Source organism: Myotis yumanensis, unplaced genomic scaffold (assembly GCF_028538775.1).
Source record: "Myotis yumanensis isolate MYYU_CA2020_CCGP unplaced genomic scaffold, mMyoYum1.0.hap1 SCAF_4, whole genome shotgun sequence".
Taxonomy (NCBI): domain Eukaryota; kingdom Metazoa; phylum Chordata; class Mammalia; order Chiroptera; family Vespertilionidae; genus Myotis; species Myotis yumanensis.
The window spans coordinates 50,406,527-50,421,832 of NW_027223755.1; the positions used below are offsets into that span (position 1 = coordinate 50,406,527).

The 15,306-nt window shown below is 39.3% G+C and overlaps 1 protein-coding gene across 1 annotated transcript in view; it reads left to right on the forward strand.

The window, feature by feature from the left end:
* ADGRV1 (adhesion G protein-coupled receptor V1) overlaps positions 1-15,306 on the forward strand; it is a 451,408-nt gene that overhangs the window by 394,301 nt on the left and 41,801 nt on the right. The window contains exon 90 of the mRNA XM_070413740.1: positions 369-490. Coding sequence (XP_070269841.1) covers positions 369-490 — 122 coding nt within the window. The remainder of the gene's footprint in view (positions 1-368; positions 491-15,306) is intronic.

A 15,306-nucleotide genomic window follows, 5' to 3' on the forward strand; every position in this document is an offset into this window, starting at 1 on the left:
GCCTGCCTGCCATTTTCTAGTGGAGCGATCTTTTAAAATTTACCTGGGAGCTAAAAGTGATTTCGTCTCCGGTTGTTCGTGTAGCTTCCAGAAGAGTCCAGCAGGTGGTAGTCTAGGAGAGGAACAGTTTTCATTCTTCCCCATCCCCCCCCACCGACCAGCAAAACAGGAAGAATGTGGACTCAGCAATGTGCCGTCTCTTCTCTGGCGCAAGAATGGGATTTCCAAGGTTGTTATTTCAAAATGGGTGCTTAGGCTGAGAGAGCATCACAAGAAAGGACGCAAAAATAATTCTGTGTATATGTGTGACTGCAGTATTCTGAAGCTCAGAATTTCTTTTTCTTTTTTCTTTTTTTAACGATTTCTAGAAATTCCACTGGTTTTATATCTCTTTGCCCTGATTTCCGTGACATGGCTTTGGGGAGGCCTGCACATGGCTTACAGACACTTCTGGATGTTGGTCCTCTTTGTCATTTTCAACAGTCTGCAGGTAAGCCTTACGTTTTGATTACTGATGGCATACATGTACGCTAACGAACACATGGCATAGAGTTTCAGTGTAAAGGAAGCACGTGTCCACACACAGGTGAATGCGTGCACATAATAACATCACGCAGAGTGGAAGAGTAAAATGATGGGGGTTAAATCTCTAACACCGGAAATAGGGCTGGGCTTCTAGCCTGCTGGTTATACAGATAGGGAAGACATATTTACCCTCCTTTGTTATGAGAACACCTAAGTGACTGCAAAAACATATTTTTGTTCAACAGAATTGATGTTTACAAACTTTGCAGGTGGCAGCCATGGAGGGCCTGTGCTCATAACTGGACCGTGGCTGTGTCCAGAAATCAGATCAAATGAGGAGTGGCACAGATAGCAGTGTTCAGGCAGCGCCCTCATAGGTCTGGTGCTCAGTGAAATGAGAGCGCTTTGGTTCACTGAAAAATGATTGACATCCTCTAAGTCTGGCAATAAGGTAGTTTGGTGAGCATGCTTGGATAGCACAACTAGAAATTAAAGAACCATGGCAAAAATTAAAGCTGACTTTTTTAGTGCTTTTGTTAACTGGGAAAAAGTTGCACCCTGAAATGAACAAATGGAACAAATGAACACATTTTCCTTATTTTCTGTTCTGGACTAACATAATTTCTTGAATTCTCCAAAGATATCTCTTCACTGTCCTTATTTTGACCACCATCTTGCAAGGAACATGTGTAGACAAACATATTAGGAGATTATGTCACACAACTAAAATATGACTCAAAGCATATTTAGGTTTGCAAAGGAGACGATTTCTTTAGTGAGAGCATGTTTTACAGCAGGGTGCCTAACCGGAGCATAATATCGAGTTAGGAAGGGAAAAAGTACAAAGTAACTTTAAAGTTTGGGATCAAGTTGATATGCAGACTCCTCTCTATAGATATAATTAAGCATCTGCTATTAGCACAGTGAGCGGGCGGGGCCAGCACCAGGAGGAGGCCTCAGCCCTACTCCTTCAGGATCTGGTGATTCAGAAAAGCAAGCCCTTAGCAATGAGCATAAACGATGGCAGGTGCCCTGTAAACAAAGTGCTGTGAGAACGGAGTGGAGGGCCTATTTACTCCGGTCTGTGCTAGCATTTGAGCTGATCGCCAAGAGTGAGCCACTCAGTCAGAGCCACCCGGTCGCCTGTGAAGCCCTAAGACAGGGGTCCTCAAACTTTTTAAACAGGGGGCCAGTTGTGAACGGTCCCTCAGACCGTTGGAGGGCCGGACTATAGTTTAAAAAAAACTATGAACAAATTCCTGTGCACACTGCACATATCTTATTTTGAAGTAAAAAAACAAAACGGGAACAAATATTTGTATTTGCATGTGGCCCGCGGGCCGTAGTTTGAGGACCCTGCCCTAAGACCTAGTGCAACTGACATTAAGGTTCACACTGACAACCTAAAGTGGTATTTCATTTTTTTAGACACAGAGTGGTACACAGACCAGTTTTTAGATTTTTTTTTTATATTTGCTACAAACTTTTAATATTGAGAAGCCCTGAATTTCTGCCAGCTATACTAGCTTGGCAACAATTTTCAAGTCCTGCGTAGATGCTGCCCCCTTTAGGTGGGACCGGTGACCTTATTACACCTGGTAGACTTGATTCATTCATTTTGCCTGCCCATGAGTTTGTGACACCTTTCATGTTTATTAAATAAGTGATGGGCATATGGTTAGGGATGGGTATTTCAGGCCTGGGCTACAAAAAGAGAAAGTGATACATTTTGCCTAGATTGAGCAAAAGGGTAGAGGGGAGCAAGAAAGGTTTTGCAGTTAGAGGCAGTGGTGGGAGAGGAGACAGGAGGGGGTTGGCTTCAGTGCCATGTTACCAGGTCAGGATGGGATATTAAACTTCAGCTTCTAAGCAACGGGAAGCCATCGGAGTTGGGGGTTTTGTTTGTTTTATTCTGCTTTGCTTTGCTTTTTAAAATATTGCTAGTCTTTAATTTTTTTAAATATTAAATGGGAATAGCATGCTCAGACCTACTCTTTGGAAGGATAACTGGAAGCATTTGGGAGGGTATTGGAAAGAAGAGCAGCTCCAGGCAGGTAGGCTGTTGTTATAGTCCAGCCTACAATGGTCTGGCAGTGTGCCTGGGAACAGACAATAATGGCAGGTTTGAGGATTGCTGTAGAGATCAATTAGTGAAACTAGGTTAGCCAGCTAAATGTGGGAATGTAGAGTGTGAGAGAGCAACTTCACTTAGATATGCCTGGCACAGGTGAATGGCTGGGCACGGACACCTTAAGTCAACAAGAGCAGGATTCCAGGGAGTAAGCACTGAGGTTGGAGCATCAGTGAGATTTGGGAGACAAAGCTACCAATCAATGTTTTAGTAACTAGGTATAGTGGGAGAGCCAGTGAAAGAGATAATTATGATAGAGAACCGGTGTTGGGCAGTTTGGAGTTGCTATTAGAAAAGAAAGCTTCAAAAGAAAACAGTACCAAACTGCCTGTGTAGCAGAGAAGACAGATAGAATGAGACCTGAGGAGCGATGTGGTCTAGGGCACTGGTTCCCCAACAGTAGTGTGCATCAGTCACGTGAAGGGCTTGTTAAAACGCAGATGGTTAGGCTCCACACCCAGAGTTTCTGTTACAGTAGATCTGGGTGGGATCTGAGAATTTGCATTTCTAATAAGTTCCCAGAGGTGGCTGATGCAGCTGATCTAGGGCCTAGGTTGGGAACTACTGGTATAGATCATGATCCTAACTCTACCAGCCTACTCTCCGGTGGACTTCAGCTGAGTCATGGATACTTACTCAATTCTGCTACGTCTGTGAAATAGGGATAAATACTATGTAGGATTATGGCGTGATTTAATTAAATGGCATAATGAATGTAAAGCAGTTGTATAGTATCGCACACAAAGAACAGTTATTTTTACTCAAGAAGTGTAATGGAGAATGCAGAGAGAAATAATCACTTAGGAAGGAAGGCTGGTTGGTTTCTTGTTTTGTTTTAGTTGCTTGTGGGGGGAAAAAAAGACAAAGAAGGGGAAACTGACAACTGGAGGGAAAGCTCATTGCCATGGCAGATCATGAGCAGCGCAGGGGGAATAGATGTGACAGGCGGCTTATCAGAGGAAGGGCCAGGGATTTTTTTTCCTCTGAGGCTAGGGAGAGAGGGAAGGATAAACATGCAAACACTCTTCTGGAGCTAAAACATGTATATGGAAAGTTGGAGTTTGCCTCTCTTTTCTCTCAAAATCAGCAAGCAAGGATATTTGTTGAATGAGTTGACAGCTTGAAGTAAAAATAGTAAAAAAATATGGAGCGGTTTCTAAGCAGAAAGTAAATCTAAGTGACGGTGGTTTGGAAGCTGATCAAGAAACGGACTGCTTAGATTGTGACCGGTGGGATTCAGCGGAGGCTGGAAACCTGAAATGTGAAGGGAACCAGTCAGCAGTAATTAAGTAAATGTAAGCCTTAAGATTAAAATGGGAGCCAGTATAACCTATCAAACCACATACACAGGAAAAACTCTGTTGAGCTCTTATGGAGGTTAATTATTAAAGGAGGACTGTTTAGCATTAAACTGTATATTGTAGGGAGACATAAAAGAAATCATTATGGTCTCTTTCTTTAAGAAAGTTAATACAAGCTAAGTATAAGTAAAAACTAAAAATATTTCAAACTCATATTTAATGAGTTTAATTCCATCTATGTGGCTCTATCGAAGCAATGACTGTTTGTAACACCTTTGCCTGGTATATGGCACACTGGTCATTCCTGGGAACAGGGCTCAATCAATCCTTAAAGGAGCACTTGAAAAATATGATTTCTCCAGGGTTTATTGGGGTTCATTTAATATAGAAACTGCCTCATGTCTTTAACTCGGGCATTTCTGTGGAATATGGCTCTATAGTAGTTAGATCTTCAAAGACTATTCCAGAAAGACTTAATAGTTTTCCTTCCTTCCTTCCTTCCTTCCTTCCTTCCTTCCTTCCTTCCTTCCTTTCTTTTTAGTGGCCTTTGTATTTCTTTTATTGCCTTTGTCAACACCTGGGACCAAAAAGTAAGTTATGTATATATGTTTGGCTATGATATTTTGGTCAGAGATTACTGCCTCATTTTTTTTTTATCCAGCTTATTATTATTTCATAGGTGCTCTGAGATTGATGAATGAAAGGTATATTTCTATAATATTCTGATTTTTAATAGTTATTATGTGATGCAGTTTTACAAAAAAGGGAATCTTGATCACTTGAAATATTATCAGGACTTTCTTGATCACTTTCTGAATATTCAAGGTTAATCTACCAAACTTCTCATACATCTGAGCATTTAAGAACTGTGTGAAGTACTTTTTAAAGCATGACAGATACAAGTGCAAAACTAAGGTAAAAAAAATCATTCTAAATATGTCTACTGTTATTATTATTGCTTAACCATCTTCTCGAGCACCGTGGCCACCAGCAGTGTAAGACTCACCTCCTACAAGCTTACTTGCCCCAGCAGGGAAAGACCTTATTCCCCCAACAGAACAGTTCTCTGCAGGACTTACATCACATTCACCTTGGATCACACTGTCCAGAAACCAATCACATGACAGGCACTCTGGCAAAGCCTGGGTCAGGAGCAGACTCCAATGGTAGAAGGAGTTGAGTTTATCACACAAAACCAAATGGAATGGAATCCCCACCAGAGGAAATGGTTCTTTTACCAATGTGTGTGTGGCCAGGGGGTCGGGGGAGGGAGGGGAGATGGCAACAGTGCTAGCCAGGCCAAAGTAACAGATGTCCACGCTACCTATTTTCTCCATTTTCTTGTTCATTGATATAAGTTTGGTCAAGGACAGCTATTGTCAGACTACCAGGAAATTTCATCAGTGAGACATCAGTTTGTTGTGAATATCCTTGGGATCCATCCTATGACCACATGTCTCTATGTGGTCCCCAAGAAATTCATGAGGCACTACGTTTAATATTTTTCTTAATTCCCTGATCCAGTAACCTAATAATCTTCATATTTTTAAGAATGAGTTGGGTTTTTCATTTCTAAGTAGATATATGTTAATACTTATAGGTTACAACTTTGTTGTTGTTGTTGTTAATCCTCACCCCAGGATATTTTTCCATTAGTTTTAAGAGAGTGGAAGGGAGGGGGGGTGGGGAGACAGAGAGAGAACCATCAATGTGAGAGAGACACATCAGTTGGTTGCCTCTTGCACGCACCCCTCGGTGATCAAGCCTACAACTGAGTTACGTGTCCTTGACCAGAAACAAACTCGGGACCCTTCAGTCCATGGGTGGATGCTCTATGCACTAAGCCAAATGGGCTAAGGCTAGATCACAAGTTTTAAAAACTGTTTAGTCCAAGGTATATTCAAATTTGTGTAATAATGGGAGAATCACCAGGCCTGATACTCAGGTGGTAGGTACTGGTAGGACCCTATCAGATGTTAAAATATTGAAATAGCTACTGTTTAAACCTTGCCTATGTCCCAACCTCCTAGCCACTTAAGCTAGAAGCACCCCAGACCTCCAGCAACATAAAGGCTAATGCTGGGCCAGTCAGGGACCCTTCAGAATCCTACTCCAGTGCTAAACCTGCAGCCATTCGGATGGGTCAGTGCCTGTGCCAGGCTCATTAAACATTTTGTATATCGCTCCTAGTTGTATTATGTTATAACGTCTTTTTTAAACCCAAACCAATCAAATTTATATTTATATACAATATTTATTTCAGGTTTTCTTCTAGGGCTTTCTCCCACTTACTCTGTCAAAAGGTCACTGACCATCTTGACTTATAGGGAATCCCAGGTAAGGTAATCAGAGTAGCCAGCAATTTCAGCCATGAGCTTCTTGGCGATGCTGGAAAATACGTTTTTGGAGACAGATTCATAGACATAGAAGGAACTTTCTGAAAGCTGAAATGCATTCTTATTGGAACACAAACTTTGCCTAGCATTGGGATACGACACTTCTCAGTATGTACGCTATGAGATCATGTTCTGCAGAGTCCTGTTTGACTGTCTCTCTGTAAATGGCTTCTATATGTTCATTTGTACACTCATCTGGTCTCGAGATGTGTCTTGACAGTTTTTGAATCATTCACTATTCCAGGGAGTTACAACATGGAATCTGTAGCTAAAAATATATAGCCTCTATTCAGATTTAAGATCAGCAGTTGGCTAAAATCATCTTCATTCCTACTTAACCTCAAGTCTTAAACAGCTGGGAATAAGTGACTCAAAGGTGGGGACAGTTTCTTCTATGTTTTAGTTATTGTTCTTTGGTGGCCACCAGAGTGCCTTGCACACTGAAAGCATGTTTCTTATATAAAAAATAGTGTTTCTTATTTCCCCCCTTCTTTATTTCCCACTCTCCTTCCTTTATTCCCTCTATCTCTTCCTTCTTTTCTCTCTTTTGTCCTTGCTTTCCATCTATCTCTTGTTGTTCTATGTTGAATTTTAACTTTGAAACTAAAGCCAACTTTTATGAAGAGATTTTCCCAAATAAAAGTAGTCCTTGAAGTAGCATAAGAAATGGATCATGGCCAGGCCAGCATGGCTCAGTGGTTGAGCATCAACCTAGGAACCAGAAGGTCATGGTTCGATTTCTAGTCAGGGCACATGCCCAGGTTGTGGGCTCAATCCCCAGTGTGAGGCATGCAGGAGGCAGCCGATCATTGATGTTTCTATCTCTCTCTTCCTCTCCCTTCCTCTCTGAAATAAAAAATATATATATTTTAAATAAAGAAAGAAATGGACCATGTTCCTTTGATCATGAAAATATACAGTGTTCATTGCAAATGGAATATAGAAGAAAATTAATAATTCTTTAATTTTCATCTGAGAATTTTCAGTTAGCATCCAGAGAGTTTCAGTGCAGGTGTCTGTTTAGATGCAGGACATATTCAGCCTTGGCTGCTTCCTTCTGAGGATAAACAGCTCTTGAGAAATACATATCTCTCTATATAAAAGCCTAATATGCAAAGTGTCTCCTTGGGAGTTCAACTGGAAGACCAGGAGTTGGACTGCTCACTATGACATGCACTGACCACCATGGGGTTGTCCGGCCGGCAGCCACTAGGGACCCTACCCATTCACGAATTTCATGCACTGGGCCTCTAGTTGTTAAATAATCAGTTACAGAGGACTAACTCCCTTTGCAATTGCTTTTCAACAGCCAACAGGATTAAGAAGTGTCACCTTGTTTCCATTAGAGACTAGCACATGAGCTCTTCATGGAGAGTAGAATAGCAATCTTCCAGAAAACCCAGGAGTAAACATGTAGAAGCTAGGGGAGTTTGGAACTCTATCCTTGGTTTTTCCCAGAGTCATGTCAAGTTCAGTGGGGGGAAAAATCACTACACTTGTTTTATAGAGTGAGATTCAGAGACTAATGAACATCTTGTGTGCTCTTCAGAACATTTCAGATTATCTCTATAACTTTTCAGTAAATAACAGAAGTTTAGACAGGGAGGTATATTTAAATTGTCTTGATTAGGTCATGCCATTCTCTCCAGTGTTTAGTAGCATCTGGGCTGGTGAAATATCTTTGTGTGTTTGTGCAATAAACTTCTTACTCCATTTGACAATGAATGACAGCGTCTGACACTGACTCCTCATTGGCCTGTTGATTGGCCAGGCAAGGCACTTCAGACAGACTGGATTTTTACTTTTGTTTGCACTAGGTTCTCTGATCTGCCAGTGAATATTTTTCAATAATGTGGTTTTAGTCATGACGGGATTGTATAGAGTACCTTTGGACAGTAGGCTTCATCCTTGCAAAACAGAGGCCTCCATTTCTCCTGTCCTGATCTTGTGTTAGTGTTTTACCCTGTGTTTCTTCCATTTCAGAGTTTTATGCTGTGTCCTCTGTGACCACATTTTTTTTTTTTCATTTTAACTATGTAGTAGGCCTTCCTGGACTCTGTGAGCCTTTACCTGTGAAAGAATCTAGCGCACTCTGCTTTTTGAAATAGTAGGCCTACAAGAATCAGAGTAAGTAAGACACATAACTCCTCTTGTTAAAATAGTTTTGGAAGAACAAAGGAAATATAAAATTTGGGGCCAGCTTTCACCTGGTCATTCAGATTCTTTGCCTTCATGTTAATTTATATTTTTTTCCAGCATCTAAAATGTTATTCTTATCTCTTGTGTTATTCAAATACTGTGGTGGAGAGAATACTTTCTTTAGGTACCCTTATCTGCATATCTCATGGTAGCATTCTTTAATGTTGAACTGTCAGGTGCAGTGGAATGAGCATGAAACTGGATGTCATGCAGCCTCTGTTCTACCAAGTGACTTGACACCTCTGAGCTTTACTTACCTACTTTCCCGAGGTGCTGATTTTTTTTTATATTTTTGTTGATTTCAGAGAGGAAGGGAGAGAGAGAAAGAGAAACATCAATGATGAGAGAATCATTGATCAGCTGCCTCACATACACCCCACACTGGAGATTGAGCCCGAAACCCAGGCATGTGCCCTGACCAGGAATCGAACTGTGACCTCCTGGTTCATAGGTCAATGCTCAACTGGGCACACTGGCTGGGCCTGAGTGCTGATTCTTGCTCTAAGTTTAATCTGAAGGATCATGTAAAAGTATATGTATAAAATATGATTTGTAAACTACATAATGTTTTACAAAAACAAAATATTACAAAGGAATAAATGAACAAAAAACCCACCAGTTGTCTCAGAAGCTATATAAGAGGCCAAAGAGAGAAGATTTGTAAGCTTAGTCTTTAAATCTTCCTAAGCCACTGGTCTTCCCTCAAATGATCTCAGCCACTCATAGGTATTTCCTTCATTGTAGCGCCCCTTTGCCCCCCACCCCCCCACCCCCCCTGTGTGTACCATCACAGAGCTTAGTTTACAACATAAATCCATTGTGGTCACTCATATGCTTTTACATGTTTAGTAAATGCCTTCAGGTTCAAGCAAGTGACTTATGTGGGTGAAATAAGCTTATTGTGAGACAGTAGGGATTGATGGGGACTATAGAAGAACTGGAGAATAGACTCCTTCTAAAAGCATTCAAGTAAAAAAGTAAATATTGTATGGGCCAAACAAAAGCATTTGCAGGGTAAATTCCCATAGCTGATAGTCAGTGTACAACCCCTGGATAAAAATAAGTTCAAATTTCTTCCTCTAGAGAAGATTTAATTTTCTTTGAAAAGCAAGTGGAATATGGGCCAGTCACCTTGGTCCAATAGAAACTGGATTTTGGGCTTTGTGATGGTTATTTATGGCTTGCAGAGTGCCTTGGGCAACTAAAAGATTGTTCAGGTGACTCAGTGAAAGCCTATTGTGTTATTTGGGGCTCCTCTTCCTTGGCAGTCTCTGGACTCGTTTCTCCTTCCCCAGCACTATGAGACTGCTGGGTTCTTTGCTTAGTGTTTTAGCCTCTGAGCAGCTACTTCCTGCTGAGTTTCTTAGCCTTTCATCCCAGGGATAGGCAGATTCAAAAGTGGCAAATACTTTTACAGTTCCTTTTTTTTTGGAATCTTGGCCCCTCAAGCCCTGGTTGCCTTAGTATTTGAACATGTGGACTTCAAGAAGAAAGATTCACTTGATGTGAACCCCAAGAAAGATTTTAGCTACTGAGATGACTCCCCATGGTCAACCAAGGGCCCACATTTTATGAATAATAAGAGTCTAACAACTGCCCCAACTGGTTTGGCTCAGTGGATAGAGCGTCAGCCTGCAGACTCAAGGATCCCAGGTTCGATTCTGGTCAAGGGCATGTACCTTGGTTGCAGGCACATCCCTAGTAGGAGGTGTGCAGGAGGCAGCTGATTGATGTTTCCCTCTCATCCATGTTTCTAACTCTCTATCCCTCTCCTTTCCTCTCTATAAAAGAGCAATAAAATATTTTTTTTAAAAAAAGAGTCTAGCAACTGTTGTTGACAGGGTTCCTCATGTACTCTGTGTACCAGGAAGAACCTCAGTCTGAACTCTTGGCTCTGGCTCTGTGTCCAGCTTGTTTACGCCTTTGGTCAACCACTGTAGGAAAACCCCAGTGTTATCTTTCTACCAATGGACTGAGAGCTGCCCTGCCCAGTCAGAACTACAAATTGATTCCTCATCTGCACCTATCCCGACCAATCAGAACTGCAGGATTTGGACTGCACAATTTGCAAGTTTTCTCTAGCTTGTAGAATTGTACAAATGAGTGTTAATCTGCTAGATACTTCATCAGAGCCAGAAGCAAAAGTTTCAATAGATTTATTTCAACAAATACCTAATAAAATTTTAAGATAAACTGAATGCATGTTAACATATGAAGATACTTAGAGCCACTACAATTCATCAAATATTTAGCAGGTATCTTCTAAGACTTATGCTGGTGCTTCTGGGAACACTGATGACAAACATTTGTGCATGCAACTCATCAAGGTCAGCTGATGAGGTGCACTTTCTGACTTTCTGTCTTGTATGTCATATATATATATCAGTAAAATCTTATCATTTATGTCCATCAATTGAAGATTGAGATTCAGAAATAATACTGTGGCTATAGAATAACCTCATACCTATTTCACAAAACTGAAATAAACCAATAGGAAAAACAAACAATCAGCACAGAAGAACCACTAAACAGGCATGTTCCAAAAGTTCACTGCTCTGGAAAGCAGGTCGACCTTCTCAGAATGTGGACAAAAAATGCCAACTAAAATCTTACTGAAAAAAATTAATAACCTGAAATCAAATATAAACTGAACTTTTGAAAACATCTCTTTAAATAGATGGATCCAGGAAGTTCCAACTTCATCCTTCAGAATAAATCAATTACATGTCACTGTTTTCCTCTGCAAATATTTATAATAATATCCTTTTTTGCTTGAGAAATAGCAGGAAATAATGAGTGAAAAGTACTTTGGAATACTGTCTTACTAATTTTTGGCTCTGTGATTTTAGGCAAATTATTTAATTTCTCCTAAATGAAGATACTACTATTTAATTTTAAGGTATTTGTGGAAATCAACCAAAAATATTTTAAAATTTTAGGCACATAATAGGTGCATAGTAACATTAACTGTCTTCCTCCTGTCTTTAATTTGGCACCATAATTGCAGATGCATTCAATTTAAGATTATTTTCACACAAACAAAAACTCTGAGCCTCAATCTTCATAGCACATCACTGAAATTAGTTAGCAGTGTTTCTCTAATTGCTGATTATTCAGTCTCTTCAGAGCCTGATAAAGTCAGTCACAGGCCACATTCACTGAGCTACCATCTTGATGATCTTATTTGGGTACAAGATCGCAGTGTATAGATACTATATAAGTTTTATGTGAACATAAACCTATTAATTATATTTTGTCCTTTGTTCCCTAACTAACATTTTGGGGCAACACGTTAGATTCTCTGTCAGTCTTGGAAACTCTCAGTATAAAGTGGTGATATGGTAGATTATATTAATTTTACCTTATTGTTTGAGGCAATATCATAACACTGGAAATCTTATATTCATTCATTCAAAAATATTTATCTAGAATGTGTTCATGTATGTATATGTAAGACCACATGTTCCCATGCCCCTTGGCTTAATATATAATAAAAATCAAAATAATAACAAATATTTATTAAGTGCTTATTATGTGGAATTATACTTATTTCATTCAAACCTTACAACAACCCTGCAAGGTAGGAACTATTATTCCACTTTACATTTGAAGAAACAAAGGCTTAGAGCAGTGAAGTAACTTAGGCAAAGTCATTCACTCAGTAATGCATGAGCTGGGGTTCAATCAATTCAGATCAGTTCCCCCACTAGGCTGTGTCTGCAATGCTAGGAGACCATAGAACCTCTTTCTCTCACTATCCCCTCCACTCTAAAGCCCATCTTCTTAACTGCTTTTGTGACTGAACTGCCTTCCACCTAAACCAATTGCGTAGTCTGTCTTTTTAAATATCATATAGACCTTATTGTGTAGGGAAAAAAACCTACATGTGAGATACAACCAGAGACTAAGATAGGGTTAGAGGAAATCAAACATTGGATTGCGTGGCCGAGGCTGACAGCATCTAGGAGGATGCCTGTTAGAGGAGACCCAAAAGCCAGATGCATGGAGCTAAACAGGCCGGATGGAGTGGGTTTCCCAAACCTCTAGTGACATGTTCCTCCATGAACTCCACTGTTTTCTGAAATCCCTAACATTACTTTTCCATAAATATCAACTGAGTTTAAACATGGCAAGAAAGGCATATTACAGTTAACATTTTTCTAGGAAAACACTAGAAGTCTCTAGCTTTATTTTTCTCCATTTGATTGACATTGTTGTGTGAAGACAAAGACACAGTAAACTTCGCACTAACTGGAGCTGGAGAGGCCCTCTGAAATGATGGAATTGCAAAAAGAAGAGTTGAAACTTTGGATTCCCTGGCTGAGTTTAATCCAGGGAGCAGTTGTCCCAAATGTACCTGCGTTTCCTCAAATGGAGTGAGAAAGTTGGTGCTTGAGAAGGCATAATCTCTCTTTCGCTTCTCTGCTATCTCTCCTCTTGGGTTGTATATGCAGGCTCTTGCAGGATGATATGGTTGCAGCATTTTGTACTGAGGGTTGTTGTTTTTTTTAATTTTTTACCTATTGATCTGAGAGAGAAAAAGACAGACATCTATTTGTTGTTCCATTTATTTATGCATTTATCGGTTGACTCTTGTATGTGCCCTGATCGGGGATCAAACCCACAACTTTGCGCATCTGGATGATGCTCTAACCAACTGAACTACCCAGCCAGGGCAGAGGGATGGTTATTTTTATCACTGAGTATCCACCTCCATCTCCAGCACCAGCAAGAGTTGGAGAATCTCAAGTGGAATAGTGTAAAAAAAAAAAAAAAAAGCTTGCTAGAAGTGTATGGCCTGATTATTAGAACTGTGTTAAGGGCATGATAATCTGCTAAAAGGAAGTTGTCAAATGAATTTCTTTTTTCAATGAAGATTGATAGGCAAACTAAAATTGAAAAAATTTACCCATGATTTTTCATCAGAAAGCCCTCAAATACTTTTTACCTTAAAGTCTGGCAAAATAGCAGTTCATTGGCTAACCATAGCTTTTACAAGGAATTGGAAAGGGTATACTCTTAATAAATAAATGTTACAAAAATAAAAGGAAGGTTTACAGGTATGCCTCCCTTTTCACTGCTTGTCTAAAGTGTGAACATTTAGGAAGTGTTCGAAGTCTGTGAGGATTCTGAATCTTTATTTTTTATTATAATAATACAATATAGTAATAAGTTTATTCATAATGATCTTTATATTATTAATAATTCATTTATACTTCTCAGAATTTTTACAAAATTCATGCCTGAGATATTTAAGAAGAATAGTCATTTCTTCAGAGGCTTTTTAATATATTGCGTTCCTGTAAGATGCTTTGGAGAAATCTAACTTTCTGTCGTAGTATTGCCTTTGTCTCTTTTATTCAGAGAATCTCATTCGTCCTATTTTAAAGGTTTGCTTTCTTCTTTCTAAGAAGCCACTTAAGTAGCCATTACAGGAAAAAAAATTTTTGGAAAGTTTTTTTATATCTACTTGAATTTTTTCCATTTGCAATTTTGGTTACTTTTAAACCAGTCTCAATATTTTGAGGAAACATTGAAGAAAATACTGTCTATTTCCAAAAACATACTGTCCTATGATGAAGTGTTTGGACGCCTCTTACCAGTGCCAATATGACTTTATGTGTGTATACTCTTCACTAAAATAAAGTAATATGCTACAACTAGATAAATATTGACAATTTCCTGTTGACTATAGTAGTTTACTATAGGTTTTATACCAGAACCCCTTCTCAGTTCTGGCCTTTTCCACTTCAAAGTTAGATCATCAGGAAAATGTGAGAATAATGTAATACAAATATGATCTACAAATGCAAGGGGTATCTTGAAAGATGGGTGCCTCTAAATTATTGCTGAAAATTTTCTGGACTTGGCGTATTTAGCACCCAAATTTTTGTAGGTCTTATTAGGATGTGCTTGTAAAATCCTCAATTTGTCCTCTTTTTTGGTGCTTCAGAATGTTGTCATTTACGTATAAATGATAAAAGCCACAGTGTTTTGCAACTGGTAGGTTTCTATTAGTACACTATAATTTAGTGCTTTATTCTTTGGACAAGAGTTCACAATGTTTTTTATGCCTCTAAACCATATAAATCAAATGTTTTATTAGGAAAAGCAGAGTCAGAGAAACAGAAAGGTCATCTCTACCAAAACAAAACCACATTGCACTAGTCCTTGATACTTAATTTCATCATGTGTTCTTCCTTTGAAGTGTGGAATGCACATTTTTAATGCAAAATGTGCATTAAAATAGAAACCAAGTGTAAAAGCTGGTTGGAATCTGGCTCTGTTTGAATCTACAAATGGATTCATTAATTAATATGAATTAGCAAATCATATACACCCCTGATCTTTTTTTTTAATTGTACAAAATGTTTATTGCTTACCATGTTATTCTGGTTTACTAACAGGAGGAATTTCTGTTAAATTATAAATAAGATAATATTTTAATTGCATAAGCAAATTTTCAATGAATTATAAAAACAACAAAAACATTTGAATGATGATCAATCTATGTCCATGCACTTTTCTCTATATCCACACTTCTTGTAATTCCTGTCTTCCATTTATGGCAAAAGAGGGAAGCCCGGGTCCCAGGTGCCATAGGGAAGCTGGTGCCAGCAGCCGGGGGAAGGAAGGCCCACTCTTGCACGAATTTCATGCATCAGGCCTCTAGTAATAATAATAATTGGAGAAGTTCACAGAAAGGTCTAGAAGAGCCAAAGATGGCTTCATGAAAGATGTGGTCCTACCGCTG